This window comes from Symphalangus syndactylus, chromosome 21 (genome assembly GCF_028878055.3).
Source record: "Symphalangus syndactylus isolate Jambi chromosome 21, NHGRI_mSymSyn1-v2.1_pri, whole genome shotgun sequence".
In the NCBI taxonomy this organism is placed as follows: domain Eukaryota; kingdom Metazoa; phylum Chordata; class Mammalia; order Primates; family Hylobatidae; genus Symphalangus; species Symphalangus syndactylus.
Window position 1 is genome coordinate 45659577 of NC_072443.2, and position 21405 is coordinate 45680981.

A 21405-nucleotide genomic window follows, 5' to 3' on the forward strand; every position below is an offset into this window, starting at 1 on the left:
AATGTAATCCAGCATATAAACAGAACCAAAGACAAAAACCACATGATTATCTCAATAGATGCAGAAAAGGCCTTTGACAAAATTCAACAACGCTTCATGCTAAAAACCCTCAATAAATTAGGTATTGATGGGATGTATCTCAAAATAATAAGAGCTATCTATGACAAACCCACAGCCAACATCATACTGAATGGGCAAAAACTGGAAGCATTCCCTTTGAAAACTCGCACAGGACAGGGATGCCCTCTCTTACCACTCCTATTCAACATAGTGCTGGAAGTTCTGGCCAGGGCAATCAGGCAGGAGAAGGAAATAAAGGGTATTCAATTAGGAAAAGAGGAAGTCAAATTGTCCCTGTTTGCAGATAACATGATTGTATATCTAGAAAACCCCATTGTCTCAGCCCAAAATCTCCTTAAGCTGATTAGCAACTTCAGCAAAGTATCAGGATACAAAATCAATGTACAAAAATCACAAGCATTCTTGTACACCAATCACAGACAAACAGAGAGCCAAATCATGAGTGAACTCCCATTCACAATTGCTTCAAAGAGAATAAAATACCTAGGAATCCAACTTACCAGGGATGTGAAGGACCTCTTCAAGGAGAACTACAAACCACGGCTCAATGAAATAAAACAGGATACAAACAAATGGAAGAACATTCCATGCTCATGGGTTGGAAGAATCAATATCGTGAAAATGGCCATACTGCCCAAGGTAATTCCAATGCCATCCCCATCAAGCTACCAATGACTTTCTTCACAGAATTGGAAAAAACTACTTTAAAGTTCATATGGAACCAAAAAAGAGCCCGCATCGCCAAGTCAATCCTAAGCCAAAAGAACAAAGCTGGAGGCATCACGCTACCTGACTTCAAACTCTACTACAAGGCTACAGTAACCAAAACAGCATGGCACTGGTACCACAACAGAGACATAGATCAATGGAACAGAACACAGCCCTCAGAAATGATGCCGCATATCTACAACTATCTGATCTTTGACAAACCTGACAAAAACAAGAAACGGGGAAAGGATTCCCTATTTAATAAATGGTGCTTGGAAAACTGGCTGGCCATATGTAGAAAGTGGAAACTGGATCCCTTCCTTACACCTTATACAAAAATTAATTCAAGATGGATTAAAGACTTAAATGTTAGACCTAAAACCATTAAAATCCTACAAGAAAACCTAGGCAATACCATTCAGGACATAGGTGTGGGAAAGGACTTCATGTCTAAAACACCAAAAGCAATGGCAACAAAAGACAAAATTGACAAATGGGATCTAATTAAACTAAAGAGCTTCTGCACAGCAAAAGAAACTACCATCAGAGTGAACAGACAACCTACAGAATGGGAGAAAATTTTTGCAACCTACTCATCTGACAAATGGCTAATATCCAGAATCTACAATGAACTCAAACAAATTTACAAGAAAAAAACAAACAACCCCATCAAAAAGTAGGCAAAGGACATGAACAGACACTTCTCAAAAGAAGACATTTATGCAGCCAAAAAACATGAAAAAATGCTCATCATCACTGGCCATCAGAGAAATGCAAATCAAAACCACAGTGAGATACCATCTCACACCAGTTAGAATGGCCATCATTAAAAAGTCAGGAAACAACAGGTGCTGGAGAGGATGTGGAGAAATAGGAACACTTTTACACTGTTGGTGGGACTGTAAACTAGTTCAACCATTGTGGAAGTCAGTGTGGCGATTCCTCAGGGATCTAGAACTAGAAATACCATTTGACCCAGCCATCCCATTACTGGGTATATACCCAAAGGACTATAAATCATGCTGCTATAAAGACACATGCACACGTATGTTTATTGCGGCACTATTCACAATAGCAAAGAGTTGGAACCAACCCAAATGTCCAACAATGATAGACTGGATTAAGAAAACGTGGCACATATACACCATGGAATACTATGCAGCCATAAAAAATGATGAGTTCATGTCCTTTGTAGGGACATGGATGAAGCTGGAAACCATCATTCTCAGTAAACTATCGCAAGGTCAAAAAACCAAACACCACATGTTCTCACTCATAGGTGGGAACTGAACAATGAGAACTCATGGACACAGGAAGGGGAACATCACACTCCGGGGACTGTTGTGGGGTGGGGGGAGGGGGGAGGGACAGCATTAGGAGATATACCTAATGCTAAATGATGAGTTAATGGGTGCAGGAAATCAACATGGCACATGGATACATATGTAACAAACCTGCACATTGTGCCCATGTACCCTAAAACCTAAAGTATAATAATAATAATAATAAAAAAGAGAATACAGTGAGCAATGACTGTGCCACTCTATCCCTGTGTGGGCAACAGAGTGAGACAGTTTCTAAAGTAAAAACTTCCTAATCTAAATTATTTCATATAAATAAGCAAAAATGCTGTGCATGCTAACTAGCGTCATATCTCTTTGCGTTTCACTAAAATCATATTATCTTGGTGTGATAACAATGGTTATGTGATGATCAGAAACTCTGCCTCTTCATGGTATCTGAGACTAATGAGACATCCTTGTGCCAAATACTGATGAGGGAATTTCAACTATTCCCATTATTCATAATGGTGAGAATTTAACATAATTTTTTTTTCAATATTTCCCCAATTTTCTCAATACTTTAATAATTCATCCACAAATTTGTAATTGTTGTTTTATTGTATTACTAAACATTTATTTGTACCACATTCTGTTTCTGTTCCATTGTCCAGTCCATAAATTTTTGTGTTAAAAATCCACATTTCATACAAAATAAACATGGAACTTCTGGGAAAAGTGAAATAAAAGTAGACATTGTTTATGTAAAAAAAAAAAAAAAAAAGAATGCCTCTTGCTGAATCTAAAGAACACTAATCAATCTGGACCCATAAGTGTGACCGGTGGGCAGTCTCTCTCCCAAAACCATGGGAGGGGGAAATTACTGAGATAAGACCTGAGCACAAAAAGACAGAAATAACCTTTGAAAAAAAACCAAGCTACAAAGGAAGCAAGAGACATTTGCATGAACTGTAACAACCAATAGAAGAGGGAAGGTGCTAAACTGGAGAAAACTGAAAATTAAAAAATTAAATAGAATCCAACAGGTTAGAACTGCATTTCAGCATATTCTGGAACCTCAAATGCAAAAAATACTGGAAAGGCAACAAATACAAAATGTGAGACTTAAATAATTTTTGCTTCACAGCTTATCTTTTTTAATAGAAGTATTTATAACTCTTCTGGTTATGTAAAGAAAGCAATGGAATTTCTATTTAAAAATAATGGAATATTAGATTCCATAGATACACTTCTAAGTGGAAAAAAATCTGTAATCCTGGGCTACTTTTAAATAGAGATTTTAATATTGAAAGAGAGAGTATATGAGCAAATTTGGGAACTCTTGTGGGACTAAACATTAATGCTCTGAATCCACGTATAAGGGTACCTTTAAATTTAAGATGACAGATAACTAAGGATGATAGCAGGTAGAATCCATAAGTAATACCTACTCTATCTGAATTCACCACAGAAGGCAATCCCAAGAGCAACTCAGATGCTTTGGGTAGAAAAATATACACTGTGACTCAGAAAGTACTCAATATTTCCCAAATTTATCTAGCCACAGAAATGCTTTAAAAAAAAAACAGCTTGTAAGATAGGCAATAAACTTTGAGTAATAATAGATGGATAATACTTGCCTCTCATTAGTACTATCTATTTAATACATCTATTTGTCTACCTAGATTTGTAAATTTTCAAGGACAGAAAATGTGCCATATGCATTTTTCCTATCATTTTTTAAGTGCCAGATAATATGCTAAAAACTTTGTATTATCTCAAATTTTACATTATCTTGATCATACAAGTGTATAAACTATTATTCTCATTTTATAGATTGGAAGTTTGAGGCTGAGAGAGGTGGGGGATTGTCCAAGTTCACTCAACCAGTAAGCTGCTGAAGTGAGATACAAACTTGAATCTGTTAAACTGCCAGGGGATGGATCCCCTGGCATACACTAGGCACTTGATATATATTTAAAAATTAATTCTTTTCTTTGCTACCAACAATATTCATGCCCAATAATATTTAAAATCCATCTTTAATTCTTCTCTGAAGAAAACGTTCATCAATTAATAGGATACCCACTAAGAGACACAGTTAGCTAGAGTGATTTCAATGTATTCAACTCTGTGACTACATAGTATTTTGAACCCCAGAGCTATTTTTAAATGTTTTTATAACTGAGAAATGCACCTGCAGTTATTAAAAGAATAGTTTCAGTTTTCTTTAAAAAATTAACTTCTGTAAAATGCCAGTTTCATTTTAGCGAACTAAAGCTTGGCTTTAAGTTAGGCTGCATGAAAACGTCACCTCTGAAACAGATCTTCTTTATCATAAATCACCTAGAAGCTAAGTTATTTTTTCTTGTTCTGTGACCTCGGAGGATCTGGATTGGTTACGTCATTTCAGAAAGTGGGCTATGTCTTCAGTATTTCCTTTTCAGTCTACTTGAAATAAATGCCAAACTATATCATAATTCAATGAAGATATCCATCCATGCCATATTTATTCAGGAAAATCGGGTTAACAGACTTAAACTCTTATACGCATACATGTTATTGTTATAATTATATACACAAAATTATGATAACTTGGTTTTGAGGGTTTAATAATATAACTATCATTGGCTTCCTTTGTAGGCTTGGCCCCTCCCCAAGTATCTTATTAAGTAGATAGGATTGTATATTTGACACATCAGATTCCTGTCTTACGTCCTTTGCTTTGAAAGTGCATCTGGTTACTGGAGTGTTGGTACCCAGAAACGTATAGAAAAAAAAATGAAAAGATAACAAGAAACATACTAGGAAATTAAAAAAAAAAATCACCTAAATTTCAATTCAACTGTACTCTAGTAAGATTCTATGATCATCAATCCCCTCACCAAATTTTTTTACCTGAAACTCCTCTGCAAAGCAATCACAGCAGATGGAAGCTTCTTTAATCTCTTTCTTGTCTGAAAACCCTTCCAATAGGCTTGAATCAAGCACGCTGCTTGATGCAGTTTCTGAAATGCCGAAAATAATTTAGAGATATCTCTAGGAAGGTCTTTAAAAAAAAAAAAGTTTACCTCTTAAAGTATCAGGTCAGGGAAAGTATTAATGTCTAGCTCTAACAAGATGAGTAAGAATATTAAACCTTACCTCCCAAAGCAGGTATGTTAGGCTTGGTAAGGCAATTTCTAGAACATACTCAAGATATAGTCTAGTTAGCTCCAAATTCTCCCTGGATAATCTCGCTTCCATTTCCTTTTCAAAGATTTCATAGTCCGCCTGACCTTTCATAATCTTTTTTGAGCTAACATGTTAATGTTTTTACTTAATAGGCAATCAACCTAGTTAGGTTCAAACTATAAGCTCTGTTGACTATTGTGGATGGTTGCTAGAATCTCTGTTTAGTTCTGTAAGCTTTTGATATGCTATTCTCCTGATAGACCATTGGGCTTAAAAGGTCAGTGAGCTGTCTGAGTTCTTGACTGAATTCTGTCCCAGTCTCCTGTTTACTTAATAGACTTCTGAATCCTCAAATGGAATGGCAAAGGGTACAAAATAAATAATAAAATATAGTTTTATGATTTTGTTACCTAATCAATATGAATTTGAGCACATGCACAGTTTTGAGATTAATCTAAACTCATGATGGTTCATATATACAGAAAAAAGAAATTCCCTTCCTCTGCACTCTTCCTTCCAGCCTCTCCCAACCCATTCTCCTGCCTTACTGGACTTCTTTACATGGTTTCTGCTTGTATTTTTAAATTTATTGCCTTTTTGGTTTTGGATTTTGGATATACAATGTCCCCTTTTCCTTTTAAATTAAAAAAAATCTTTAGTCATTTTAGATGTTTTCCATATTTAAGTCTTTATCTGGAAATCAGAAAGCTATATGCCTCTTCCTGTTGGAATGGGCTATTTAAAGCCATCATTTTGAGTATACTAGAGGAACTATGATGAAATAATCAATAACTTGCTGCCTCAAATTTCTAAATAATTTTTATTAATACCATTTCTTACACAAAGGAAAAGGCGTTATTGTTGTATCTCAAAGAACAAGAAGGGTAGCCACAGGTTACCCTTACCATAAATACAGTTTGCTACAATTAGAGATTTTTTTGGAAAGACAACTTTAAAAGTTTAAATAGCTTATAGATAAAAGAAGATAAACATCAGAGATGGGGCTTTCATGAGAAATGCTGAATGAAACTGATGTGGCAGTATCTATAAACAGATATAAATGGGAGACTGGAATTATATTTTTCAGCAGGTCGAATGGCAGAGAGATACAATTTTGTAACATTATATTTTAAAGATGGGGTTTTGCTATGTTGACTAGGCTGGGGTGCAGTGGCTATTCATGGGTGTGATCATAGGGCAGTCTCCAATTCCTGGACTCAAGCAATCCTCCTGCCTCAACCTCCTGAGTAAAAAATTTAAAGATATTTCTATTTTGGAGATATTTTGCTTGAAGTCTTAAGAGAAAGAAAGTGAAGAACATTTAAGGAAAACTAAGGTTTAATACAGTCAGTGAATATCATGCAATTTTTTTTTTTGTAACTTAATACCTGCTCTTCTACTTCCTGATAGACCATTGGGCTTAAAAGGCCAACAAGCTGTCTAAGTTCTTGACTGAATTCAGTCCCAGTTTCCTGTTTACTTAGTAGACTTCTGAGTCCTGAAATGGAATAGCAAAAGGTACAACTATTATTATAATAATAAAATATTATTTTGTTATCTAATCAGTATTAATTTGAAGCTAAAAAGTCTGGCTTAAAAACAAATGAAAACAAGATTAATCACATTATTTTTCTTTCTCCTTTTCTCAGAGACTTCCAGGTTGAAATCTTTAAGATATTCCTCCCTCCTGAGAATTCTTACGTGCTCAATTGTGGGATCTGATAAAAAGAAAATCTGTCTAGACAATCTCTTTGATAAAAAAAAAAAAAAGGAGGGGGATGGAATCACTGTGGTAAATCAAAAAGTAAAGATTTTTTTTTTATTTGAACAAAAACACTTTAAATGGAAACATTTTAAAGATAAATTACTACAGATACATATTCAGTAAATGCTTGCCCCGTGGAAGCACTTATGCATATTATTATTAGTTATTATTAGTTGAAAAAGATTATTAAATATAAACATATGGTAACATATATAATTTGGGGCAAATCAATAGGTTCCTGGGAAAACATTATAGGTGAAGTGCTACAACACTAGGATAGTACATTTTCATGCAAAAATAATACATAGTAGTAGTAAAAGGTACAAAGTAAGTACTATTTCCAGGGTACGCTGAAATGATGTATTATAATGTGTGTATTCAAAATAAATACATAAGGTAAAATTGCCTTGCAATGTATAATTGGGGAAACCACTATATGGATCTTTTAATGCCTTATACTCTCTTCAACACCCAAGTTCTCAGCAGTATTAATAATTGTACAATATCTTCAGGAACCTGAGTAAGTTCTGCTATTGAGATATAAGTCAAAGAAAGGGAGAAGGATTCAGGTAAAATTCCTTTATAACGACTCTTTCAGACATTCACATTTCTGTAGGAATTGAATTACAGAATTGAAAAATGTCTATCTGGCACAATATCAACTAAAGAGCTCTATTACTGGTACTTTCTCTCTCTATTCCTACAATACTCTCAGTAATGACTAACGCAAGGTACATTATTACAATGTCTTAAAAATCATCAAGAATGATAAAGACCTTTCTAGTTGTTTAGGTATTAAATGCATCATATTATATTCTAACCTTTAAAAATTCCCATACAGTATAACCCTATATTAATAAATATATTTAATGAACTAGAATCCCATTTCCTGACCATGTTGAATAAGAAAAATAGATTATAATACATACATGGCTTTGGTCAGCAAAGAAAACAAAGATAACATATAACTTTGCTTGGCAATTAAAAAATATATATACTACCTTTGTGATCTTGGGCAAATTACCATGTCTCTGTTTCTATATCTATAAAATAAGGATAAGAATATCTATCCCACAGGATTGTTATAAAGATTAAATATTGTAATGCATGTAAAGTATACAGAATGTGCCTGACACACAGTAAATGCTCAATTAAATGAAAGCTATTATATGAGAATGTTAATATACTTACTCCTTTTATCCTCAAAATTTCTGACTTTTAATTCACATATGTATTTGATTTTGGAGGTAAGGCAATTTTTTTTGTTTGTTTTTGAGGAAAGGCAGTGTTGAGTAATTATTGATAGTTCAAAATACCATAAGGGCTACTGGCCTCTCAAGCACAGCTCCATTTTCTCCACTAAAGCTGGTCTTGATAAGGTCACTGATCTTTTTGGTCATTATTGTACTATACTATATGGTATATTCAACACACAACCTTTTTGTCAGAGAGGGAGTAAATATTTACGGCAACCTGATCAGAAAAGTATCTTCCACATGCTATCTGTAGTGACATGAAGATAGCTTGATTATATATATATTTTTTTTTTTCCGAATTGCTATCTGTTGTAAGTTTTATCTACACAGTTCAGTTATCAACTCTTTAAAATATAAGAATTTTGTTTTTCATAAACCATCAATAAAAATTTTCTTTTTGAGAATCCCAAGAAAAGAAAGAACGAATGCACTACCTTTGTAGCAGGTACTTTGTCTCAGTAAAATCAAAATTTCCTGATGGGATTCAGCCATCAACAGTAGGAGTTTTGTAGCAGTACTTCTTATGACTGGACTAGGAGTTGAAAAAAGCTTGAAAATAACTTCATCTAAAATTGAATACAGGGCTTTTCTTCCTATTCTGAGTAAATCACCACTAATAGAACAAAATTAAAAAAAAGTACCATTACTAATTGACGCACAGGTATCACAACAAATTTAAAATATAAGATTCAGTAATTTGATGCCAGACTGTGTCCTGATCCAAGAATATAACCACTTTTTAAAATATATGTTGGTTCCAAGAATATATCATATTCAGTCACTTAATATTTATTGAATTCCTACTATGTGCAAGGTACCACGTGTGCTAGGTACAATAGAGAATGCAAAGTAGCCAAAGGCCCTCTCCTTAGAGAAGCCTGCAATCAAATCAAGGAGGAAAGATAAATGTGCAAAATACTAAACAATAAATAATTTAAAAGTTTCAAGGCAATGATAAAAGTGAAATCAAGACATGTACACAGTTAATTGTTAAATGATATACAAAGACAAAAATGCCATAGGAATTCTATCATGTGCTTAATATAGGAGAAACTTAAAATCTTTCCTTGGTATTTCCTTCATTATACTAACAACCCATCTTGTATTACTGATGTCGTGAAAAATTATCTAAAACTTAGAAATAGTCAAAAGGAAAGGGTTAGTGAGTGTCCTTTTATTTACCCCCCTTAAGGAGTATGTGATTTTCTAGGCGTAGGTACTTCTGTTTAATTTTCTACTCACTATTAAAATATTTTACAATTCTGTAAAAATAGAGGTTGGCTGGTAGAAAACAATGCCAAAGATTCTTATCTAAGAGCAATGGAAACAGACTCTTATTCAAAGCAATACAAATGATTTCTGTCCAGTAGAAAAGGTAATTCTAAAGGCTACATTGCTTTATAAGTCATATTTTCCTATTAGCAAATTTTAAAAAATCTATCAGCAAATTTATTTCTACATTCCTCCAACAAACCAACTCCATAAATCTATTTTCCTCAAATTCTCCTTTGACCCTGTATAAATATCTTATTTGTTCCCTCATTAATGAGTTGAATAAAATTTTGAGCAGTCAAATTTTATATTTGTATAAGACTCATGTTTGAGCTTTTTGAAAATTGTACTTTAGTAGTTACTAAAACAATTTTGTTAAGAGAAAAGAGATCAGCAACATACCTTAAATGTAAAAATCTCTGAGTTGAAAGACTTTATAAAGTTATCCAATCAAAATATGTGAGAATCTTTGCGACATCTACTTCTGTGCCACTGTGTCTCTTACATGCTATTCCCTATGCCTAGGATGCTCACCCTTTCCCATCAGTCAATGTCATCACACCATTCAAAACTCAGATAAAAAATATGCTCACCTCAGAAAGCCTTCTACAGATAGCCTTATCCCAATCTTATCACATCTTTACTCCACATCCCACCAAGAGTTTGTGCTATAATGTAACACAGTAGTTTAAATGCTTTTAGATGCTCTTCAACCTCCTAATCTTAAAGACATCCTCTCTATACCACTACCATCTTATCTCTGCATCTCTTCTAATCCAAACTTCTCTGTCGCCGCTATCTCACATCTCATTTCTCAAACCACTGCATCTAGTTTTCCTTTTTCACTATTTCACTATACTATCCTTGATAAGTTCATCAGTATAACTTCCCAAATGTTAAGTCACATATACATCATAAGCATTTCTTTTCCTAGACTTGTTTGTATCTGATACTTTCTACTTACTCAGCTTCTGTGATACAAAGTTCTGGTCTCCCCTCTACCTTCCACCCATACTTTTCTGACCATTCTTTTTTCATTTGTCTTTACGGGCTCCACTTCCCCAGTATAACCCTAAAAGGTTATTCCCCAAGACTCCATTTTCAAGCCATTTATTTTCTCACTGTATTCACACTTCCTACTAATCTCACTTTCTGTCATGTTTTTCACTACCATGTATAAGCTGATTTGTAAATCTGTAACTCTAGTCCCAATCTCTTCCAGAAGTTAGTTTACCTATTCACCTGATGGACATCTGAGTTTTAGCTAGTCCTTGTTTTTTACAAATAAAGCTCAATGAACATTTCTGTATAAGTCTTTATATAGCTACTTACTTTTACTGCCTGTTTAACTACCTATACTCAACATAACCAACATTGAATTAATCATCTGTCTCACAAAACCAACTTCTTATATATTCCACATACCACAGTCTAATCACCCAATACAGAAAACTTGGTATCATATCTGACTGCACCATTTATTTTATCTACCCCATATCAAAACATTCACCAAGTCCTCATAATTTTTGTTTTTAATAGCTTTTTAAAAATATAATTGATATACAATGAACTGCATATATGTAAAGCATATAATTTCATCAGTTTGACATGTTTCACCAACATAAAACAAGAAAATGAATATCTCTATCACCCCTAAAAGCTTCCTTGTATTTCACTGTAGTTCCTCCCTTGTTGCCTTCCCTATCATTCTATGCCCAGGCAACCACCGATCTGCTTTCTGAGAAAGTTCCCTTCTATTACTACTTTGCTGCAAGGCTTTTTTTTTTTTTTTTGAATTAAAATCCGGGGTAGATAATGGATTTTGTCAAAAGCTTTTTCTGTATCTACTGATACGATGGTATGTTTTTTCTATTTTTAGCTTGTTAACATAAGTTACAATGACTGACTTTAGAATATGAAACCAGCCCTGAATCCCGGGATAAACCAGACTTATTCATGATGTATTAACTTTTTAATATATTGTTGAATTTGACTCATAAAATTTTGTTCAGAACATTTCTATCTATGTTTATGAGTATACTGATGAGTGGTTTTCTTTTCTTATAATGTCTTTGTTTGGTTTTGGTGTCAGGATAATGCTGACCTCATAGAATGAGTTGAAAGTGTTTCCTACTTTTCGATTTTCTAGAAAAGTTTGCTTAAGATTATTATTTCTTCCTGAAGTGCTTAATGGAATCTACCAGTGAAAAAGCCATCCAGACCTGGAGTTCTCTTTGTGGGAAGGTTTTTAGCTACAAATTCAATTTTTCTTTATAGCTATCTAGAGTATATTTGGGTTCTCTATTGCTCCTTGAGTAAATTTTGGTAGTTTTTGTCTTTCAATAAATGTGTCCATTTGATCTAACTTGTTAAATTTATAAGCATAAAGTTGTTTATATTATTCCCTTGTGATATTTTTAGTATTTGTAGACTCTGTTACAATGTTACCTCTGTAATTCCTGAGATTGGTCATTTGTATTATTTCTTTTCCTTTCCATATAAATCTTGCTACAGATTTCTTCTTCTCAAAGAGCCCTCAAAAAATTTCAATCTTCTCAAAGATCCAGTTTCTGGTTTATTTTCTCTATCACGTTTGCTTAGAATTTTATTGATTTCTGCTCAACCTTTATCATTTTCTTTCTTCTGCTTAGAGTTTAATTCTCCCTTCTTTTCCTAGTTTCTTAAAGGGGAAAGCTGAGGTCAATGATTTGAGATTTTTCTTCTTTTCTAATATATAGGCATTAGTGATATAAATTTTCCCCTAAGTATCATTCTGCTTTAATTAAGAATTTCCCCAGAAATTCTCATGTTGTTTTTATTTCCATTCATTTAAAAATAACTTCTAATTTCACTTTTGATTTCTCCTTTGTCTTGTGAGTTATTTAGATCAATGTTATTATTTCCCACATATTTGGGGACTTTTCAGAGATATTCTTGGTATCAATTTCCAACTTAATTCCATCGAGGCCAGAGAATATACTGTGTATAACTGAAATCCTTTTACGTTTCTTTTTTTTTTTTGAGACAGGGTCTCGCTCTGTCACCTAGGCTGGAGTGTAGTGACGTGATCTCAACTCACTGCAACCTCTGCTTCCTGGGCTCAAGCGATTCTCCCACCTCAGCATCCCAAGTAGCCGGAACTAGAGGCACGTGCCACCATGCCCAGCTAATTTTTTGTACTTTTTGTAGAGATAGGGTTTTGCCATGCTGCCCAGGCTCGTCTCGAACTCCTGGACTTAAGTGATATGCTCACCTCAGCCTCCCAAAGTGCTACGATTACAGGCGTGAGCCACCGTGCCCGGCCCCTTTTATGTTTCTTGAGACTTTATTTATGGCCCGGAATATGCATCCTTCTTTGTAAATGTTCCATCTGCATTTGAAAAGAACATGTATTCTGCTACTGTTTGGTAGAATGTTTGTAAAATGTCAATCAGGTCAAATTGGTTGATATTATTGTTCAAGTCTTCTGTGGTCATACTAATTTTTTGTCTACTTATTCTATTAAATATCAAAAGAGGTATATTCACATCTTTTGCTTTAATTGAGGATTTCTGCTTGTAGTTCTTGTCACTTTTTGCTTGTGTATTTTAAAACTCTATTAGGTCAATAAACACATCCTTTTGATGAACTGACTTTTTTATGATTATGAAATAACCTTCTTTAGCACTACAAATATTCTTTGTTCTGTAACTTACTTTATCTGATACTAATACAGGTACTTCAACTTTCTGTAGTATAAGCATGGTATATCTTGTTCCACCCCATTACTTTTAACCTACTTGTGTCTTTATATCTAAGATGCATTTCTGGTAGACAGCATATAGTAGGCTTGTACTTTTTAAATCCAATCTGTCAATCTGTCTTTTAACTTTAGTTTTTCCACATTTACATCTAATATAGACAGATTTAAATCTACCACTTGGTTTTGTTTCTCCTTTGTTCTTTCTTTCTTTTTTTAATTCCTTCTTCTGGATTGCGTATTTTTTAATGATTCATTTTTATTGCCTTTGTTGGCTTATCAGCTGTAAATTCTTTGTTTTGCTATTTTCTTCATTGCTTTGAGGTTCAAAGTATACATTTCAATTTATCACAGTCTTATCACTTATCACAGTGATATTATACCACTTCATGTATAGTATAAGAGCCTTACATCAGTATACTTCCATTTATCTCCTCCCAGCCTTAATGCCCTTTTGGAATACATTCTACTTATACATATGTTCCTCAAATACATTATTATTTTTGTGTAGACAAACGTATTATGGATATATTAAAATAATATAAGAAAAACTATCTTATATGTTTATGTAATCACCATTTCCGATACTCTATTTCTTTGTGTAGATGAATTTCCCTTCTGATGGAAGGACTTCCTTGAATATTTTTTGCAGTGTTGGTCTGCTGGTGATTTCTGAAGAAGTATTTCATCTTTGCTTTTGAATATATTTCTGCTGAGCATAAAATTCTAATTTGACAGTTTTCTTTTTCAGTATTCAACTGTCTTTTTACTTGTGTTGTTTCTGATAAGAAAGTTGTTGTCATCCTTATCTCTATTTCTCTATATGTTTTTTCATCTCTGGTTGCTTTTAAGATTTTTCTCTTTATCACTGGTTTGAGCATTTTGATTATGATGTGCCTCAATGTGGAATTTCCTTCATATTTATTGCCCTTGGGGTTTGATGACTTTTTTGAATCTGCATGTTTATAGTTTTCATCAAATTTGGAAAATGTTAAGCCGTTACTTCTTCACACATTTTTTTGTGACCCTACTGCCTACTTTACATACTCTGATTACACCTATGTAAGGTTGCTCAAAGTTGTCCCACAGTTCACTGATATGCTTTTCTTTCCTCTTGTTTCTTTTTTGTTTCATTTTGGATAGTTTCTACCGATACGCCTTAAAGTTCACTAATCTGCAATGTTCTTTTTTTTCTGTTTTTTTTTTTTAATTATTATTATACTTTAAGTTTTAGGGTACATGTGCACAATCTGCTGTTAATCCCATCCAGTGTATTTTTCATCTCAGATATTGTAGATTTCATGTCTAGAAATTCACTTTGAGTCTTATATGTCTGTATTCAACTTTTTAAATACATGGAATATGGTTATAATAACTAGTGTCCTTGTCTGTTAATTCCAATATTTGTATCAGTCTTGATTAACTAATTCTTCTCATTTTAGATCCTGTTTTCTTGTTTATTTGCATCCCCAGTACTTCAGTACCAGTAAAATCAAATCACCTGTTGAATCGTAGTATGTTTTGTAGCATAGTCATGACTGTAGAATCTATCAGTTTGCAGTAACTGCAAGAAATAGTCATTTTGCAGTAATAAAGAAATAGAAAAAAAGTGTCATCAAAGCAAATATTCTATGATGGCACAAGTGGGATTTTTCTCATCCTTTTTAAAGCCAAATCGAAGGATAGCCATTTCTAGTGAACTTCCTACCTTTGTATAGTCTACAATGAAATAAATTTTAAAATACAGCCAGGTTCAATAACCACATGAAGTTAAGTTACTTGGAAACAGCGTGACCCTTTTGGGTCTTGCTTTTATGATCTGGAATAGTGCTCATTCTAATGCTAATTTTCCTCACTACTGGGGTAAAACCTTTCTGAACACTCTACCCAATGACCCACTGTTTATGAGGCTTTCCAGTTTGGCTGTTGGAAACAGACACTATTTCTGGCCCTGTGTGAGCTCCTTGCACTGTTCCTTTTAATCCTTTTGGATTATTGTTTTCCCTGGCATTGGGTAGTTCCTTACAATGTGCAGATCAGTACTCTACTTAATACTTGAAGGATGCCCTCTGCAGATCTCTGGGGTTCTCTATGTGTATAGCTCCCTTCTCTAGTATTCTGACTTGTGAACTCTAGCCATCTTGTTCTCTCCAGACTCTGAGCTCTATCGCTTCAGCTAAAGCTGGCTGGGATGCCTCTCCCTATACTTCAACCTGAAAACTCTCTCAATACTGTAAGTTAGAGCAATTGTAAGGTTCACCTCGTTTATTCCTTTTTCTCTGGGCTTACTTTCTTTCACTGATATCCAGTTTCTCAAAAAATTATGTTTCATGTTTTTGTCCTTTTTTTCAGGTGGGAGGATAAATGCATCCCTACTATTCCATCTTGATCAGAAGTGGAAGTCCTGATGATTTTAATTCATTATTTTAAAAGCTCCATATCCCAGGTACCAATGCCCAAGGACAAGATATCATTACTTCACTTGGATTAGTATGATTGCCTTTTTTGTCTAGAGTTTTCTTCCCCTTAATCTTTCCTTCACATAGTCACCAGAGTAACAAAACTGAAATATAATCTGACTACTTTCGTCTACTTTAAAAATCTTCAGTGGTCCCCATTGCCTATAGGATTAGACTCCATTTCCTTAACACAGCATATAAATTCTTCATAACTTTGAGTCTCAGCTGAGCTTGCTAGTCACCTCCCTATATGGAACTTTATATCCCAACAATAATGAATTTGTACCTACTTTTCATCCTTAGCATGTTGTTTCTTATCTCTGTGCTTTTGCTTATGTTGCCTGGAAATACTGCTTTCTCTTTCTCCTTTTCCTTCCTGGCCAGTATACCATCCTTGAAGTTTCATCTCAGATATTACCTTCTCCAGGAAGCACCTCCCCTCAGTTTGGGTTAGAAGGTCCTTTAACATTTATGGTTACTTTTAATATTGTAACTTAATGTATACAATGATGTTTGTGTGTCTGTCTTTTCCATTCTATTGTAAGCTCTTTGAAGACAAGGTTTATATCTTAATCAACTCTATAATTGCAATGATAGACACAGCAGCTGCATAATAAATTCATACTAAACTGAAAGAATGGATTATTTCAATTGTGTATAGTGTGCCCTTCCATTTTACCCTGAATAATTGCCAGTTGCTTCTTTTATACCCTTCTTGAGCATCTGTAAAAATGCCAAGCTTGAAGTTTATTAAATAAATGTGATTAAACATTTTTTGTTGTGATCTCAATATTTTTCTTCGATATCACACTAATTCTCTTCTTTAAGTCTGAGATTTGAGCTAAAATCTTAAGCTCTGGTATAAGGTATCAATTTAATAATAAATTTCCAGTCTTTTGTAGTATTTTATATTAATTTTTTTCTGAAAGACAATGGTGATGGAACTTCAGCATTATATACAAGTATATGCACTATATACTTGTATATACATTATATACAAGTATATGCAGCATATACTTGTATATACATTATATACAAGTCATATGCAGTCAATTTTAGCAAAATTGGAATAAAATTGGTAATGCTTCTGATAAAAACAGTAACATTTTGTAAAAACCAAGTCACCTGTTGATCTGTAGTATATTCTGTAGCATCATCATGACTGCAGATCCTATTTGGACATTGTCAGCTTGCAGTAAATGTAAGAAATGATCACTTTGTAGTACTAAAGGAAAAGAAAAAAAAAAAAGATTAAAGATTTTATGATAACAAAGGAAGATTTTGTTCTTTTCAAACCAAATCAAAGCATGACCATGTCTGCTAAACTTTCTGACTTTGTAGACTCTACAATAAAGAAGACTTTAAGATGTAAAATTCATGGCAATTTTAAATAGCCATAAATAAGTTATTTCATTTTTATGAATATAGTCAGAAAATAGGCATAAATACTAAGCTAAGAATCTATTGTTATCTCTCTTTAAACTGAAAATATCATATCCTAAATCTGAATCTTTTTCTTCTATCAATGAATTTTGGTGAATAAAAACAAATTTCCTACGAAGACAGAATATAAGGAAATGGCACAGATGACTATCATTGGTTGCTCACATCCTTAAAAAAATTAATTTTGTGACATATTGTTTTATATAATAACGAATACATTAACTACAAAAATTTCCTTTTATTGATTTGTAATCTTTAAGCTCTGAGCAGCCAGTTATAACAATTTACCACTGGATACTTATACAGGTTGCTTAACCTCTTAGAAACTATTTCTTCATCTGTAAAACTAGAAATAATAGCTCTCACATGAGCTAATGTAAAATATCCTAGAACAGGGAACATTTCTAATAAATGTCAGTTTCCATTCCATTCCATGCTCAATAACTGAGCATAACTACCAAAGGTATTAGTTATACTAACTGAAAGTAGTTGCCTTTGGAAAATGGGAAATGGAGTGGGCATGAGGGTCAGGGATTGTGTGTATGTTTGAATGATCCTTATGGAACTATTTGACTCTTTAAATTATGTGCATGCAATGATTCTGAGGAGAAAAGCTAAAAGTAAAATTTCAGTTCAAGTATTACTTAAAAAATATTCTTAGAGTGTTACATCTATATTAGATGAAATTTTTCTAGGGAGAGTGCCATGAATGTAACTAAGAATTATTTTTTCAGTCTTAAGAAAACATAAAACTCATACATGTTTATATCTCTCAATGCAAACAGAAATATCCTATAACTTCCAAGTTTACTAAAAGGTCATTAAATAAAAGCTTACTCTTACTTGGATAGTTAGACTATATGAGTTAAATCATATCCACCCTGAACATAGGGATTTCTCTCACAATAGGTCTAAAACACTGACTGTAATCTTTTAAACTTGAAAATTATTTTCAGGAATAAACTGTTCAAATTATCATTTGTCTTTATCTTAGATTTGCTAAACAGAAAAAGCTAAAGTTTTATTTCAACAGTATTCTCCTTAATTTAATATTCACATTGTTGATGTTGGCTATGTAAAACCGGAATATCCATTTTAAAAAATTGTGAGCTTATTTCAACGTGGTTTCATTCCAGTGTGGTTATCTGCACAGTTACTGTGGCATTTGTTTTTGGAAAAAAAGATCAAACTGTTAGCAGTTGACTCTACAATAGCTATTAGTTACATTAAAATATTTTCTCTTACCATTCTGAATAAGTTCAACATGGCCTCCCAAAAGCCAGAAGAGAGAATCAGTCACAATTTGGAAAAAGTGTAGTAATTCATCTTTTTCTTCAGCCTTAACATAAAAGATAAGCCCAGTTTACTTTTCTATAGTTTTTTTTTTTTTTTTTGAGACTTCTCTCTGGGGAGTTAGAGGATACAGTTTCTGGATCTAATTTAGCTATTTATGAGGGACATGATTTTGTTGCCTTTAGTTTCTTAATTTGTAAAACTTGTGGTTACAGGATAGTAATATCTACTAGAAATGATTGTTATCCAGATAAAATAAAACAGTATAAGTAGTGTAAGGGCTACAAGTTGATACACTAGAATTTCTTAATACTTGCTATGCATCAGAACCACCTGCTGAGCTTTTTAAATACATCTATGCACAAGCTTTAGTTCAAATATACTGAATTTGAGTCTCCAAAGGCAATCTGGATATCTGTACTTGCACAAAGTTAGGTAGGTGATTTGGTTATACAACTTGGGTGAAAATAACTGCAATATGCAAATGTAGATGTTAGCACGAGAAGCATTATTAATAGTGTATTTCAGTTCCAGTTTCTACTCGTAAGTTTAGGAGAGTGGAGATCATGTCATTTAGCTCCCCATAGAAACTCAGTTTCTAGGACAGTTCTGACACATAGTAAATGTTCAATCAACATTTAGTCAACAAATAAATGACAATTTTTTCTGGCTCTTTTCTGGAAAGTAGGGTGAGAAATTATTATAAATTAGAGTGCCGTTATTCACAATAGCAAAGAGTTGGAACCAACCCAAATGTCCAACAACGATAGACTGGATTAAGAAAATGTGGCACATATACACCATGGAATACTATGCAGCCATAAAAAATGATGAGTTCATGTCCTTTGTAGGGACATGGATGAAATTGGAAAACATCATTCTCAGTAAACTATCCCAAGGACAAAAAACCAAACACCGCATGTTCTCACTCATAGGTGGGAATTGAACAATGAGAACTCATGGACACAGGAAGAGGAACATTACACTCCGGGGACTGTTGTGGGGTTGGGGGAGGGGGGAGGGACAGCATTAGGAGATATACCTAATGCTAAATGACGAGTTAATGGGTGTAGGAAATCAACATGGCACATGGATACATATGTAACAAACCTGCACATTGTGCACATGTACCCTAAAACCTAAAGTATAATAATAAAAAAAAAAAAAAAATTAGAGTGCCGCAAGGAGAAATAAGAAGTATAGATTCCATTTACAATTTTGTCATTTATTGGCCATGTAACTTTAGTGGAACATTGGATAAAGGTCACTAATCTTATCCATGTCCTCAATGTTTGTGCTATAGCACAAAAGTAATGATGAGACCAGCAAAAATATTATGATTGCCATGATTATTCTTTATAATAATGAAAGTATTTTCTTCCTAATATTCTAGCACAGAGCTACATAGGTATTTAGTAAACTGACAAGTGCTGACTTGAATACAACAATGGAAAAAAAAAAACCCATAAGAAACGTCACATTAGAGCAAGAATCCTTTTATCCTTTCAGTTCAGGGAACTACCTTTGCCAGAGTTTTACCTAAAGATACATCAGAAAGGGCATGGTAATTCTCATTGTTGTCAATCCCAAAAGATAGTGTTGTACTCTTAGACTTCCTACTTTCCTTAAAATGCACATTAGATAATGTCACCCACAAATTCATGGTTCCTGAGGCAGGTTAACAAAATTTACCTTTAAATCAAAATTCTCACATACACTCACACAAAACCACTTTGTATTTTAGGCCAGAACGTGTATGTCCCACCATATGATCTACTAACTACGTACTATCTAATTAAAACAAAAATCTATTGAAAAGCTCCTAGGTAAATAGACTAATAAATTAATTCAAGTTTTTGCCACATCTTTTTTATGCCCCTGTTTTAATTTTGCCCTGTGGTTAAGTGGCCTTACTTTTTCTGTAGCCAATTAATTCTTTGATAACATTAAAGAATCTTTTATCTCAATAAAAATACAATAATAAAGGACAGAAAAATATTATGAAAAGTATTAAGGATTCTATAAATGAAAATATTAACTGAATAAGTATATTTATAATGAAAGTAATATACAAATATATAACATATTAATACATAATTTTAATAATATATAAGGAAAAAGAATTATTAATGCTCTTAAATAGGAATATTAAATAAAGGTGCTTTGAAGAAAAGATAAAGCTTGCATAATGGTCTGAGCTATTAATGGGACAGAAATTATTTTACAAATGAGGAAAATGAGATACAGTGAAATCCAGTGATTTGCTATAGAACCTATAGTTTGTGGCACAGCCAGCAAAAGAAATCAAATCCAACACAATTCCTATAGTTTATGTGGCTTCAACTAACCTGAATTAAACTAAATCTAGCAAATATTTATTTAGTGCTAACATCCCACAAAATGCCAGTGGAGATATCAGAAATGGAATTTGTAACCTATTACATGGAACGCATATGCTCTACCACTGAGTTAAATTCTCTGCCAGGGAGATCTGGCAAGATGGTTGAAGAGGAACAGCTCTGGTCTGTAGCTCTCAGCAATACCAATGCAGAAGGCTGATTCTGCATTTCCAACTGAGGTACCCAGTTCATCTCATTGGGACTGGTTAGACAATGTGCACAGCCCACAGATGGCAAGCAGAAGCAGAATGGGGCATCGCCTCACCTGGGAAGTGCAAGGGGCTGGGGACCTCCCTCCCCTAGCCAAAGGAAGGGAGGGGCTGGGGACCTCCCTCCCCTGGCCAACGGAAGGGAGGGACTGTGCTATCTGGCCCAGATACTACGTTTTTCCCATGGATTTTGCAAACCACAGACCAGGAGATTCCCTGTGTGCCTAAACCACCAGGGCCCTGGGTTTCAAGCACAAAACTGGTCAGTTGTTTGGGCAGACACTGAGCTAGCTGCAAGGAGTTTCTTTTTGTACGTCAGTGGTAGCT

At 33.8% G+C, this 21405-nt stretch overlaps 1 protein-coding gene across 4 annotated transcripts in view; it reads right to left on the reverse strand.

The window, feature by feature from the left end:
* Window positions 1–21405, reverse strand: part of IQCB1 (IQ motif containing B1) — a 69790-nt gene that overhangs the window by 24748 nt on the left and 23637 nt on the right. For 2 of the 4 annotated variants that reach the window (XM_055259181.2, XM_063630165.1), the window contains exons 6-10: window positions 18423–18516; window positions 16860–16959; window positions 8699–8877; window positions 6632–6741; window positions 4968–5077 (exon numbers count right to left, since the gene is read on the reverse strand). In XM_055259181.2, coding sequence (XP_055115156.1) covers window positions 4968–5077; window positions 6632–6741; window positions 8699–8877; window positions 16860–16959; window positions 18423–18516 — 593 coding nt within the window. The remainder of the gene's footprint in view (window positions 1–4967; window positions 5078–6631; window positions 6742–8698; window positions 8878–16859; window positions 16960–18422; window positions 18517–21405) is intronic. The other 2 variants (XM_055259182.2, XM_063630166.1) reach the window with 1 other exon arrangement.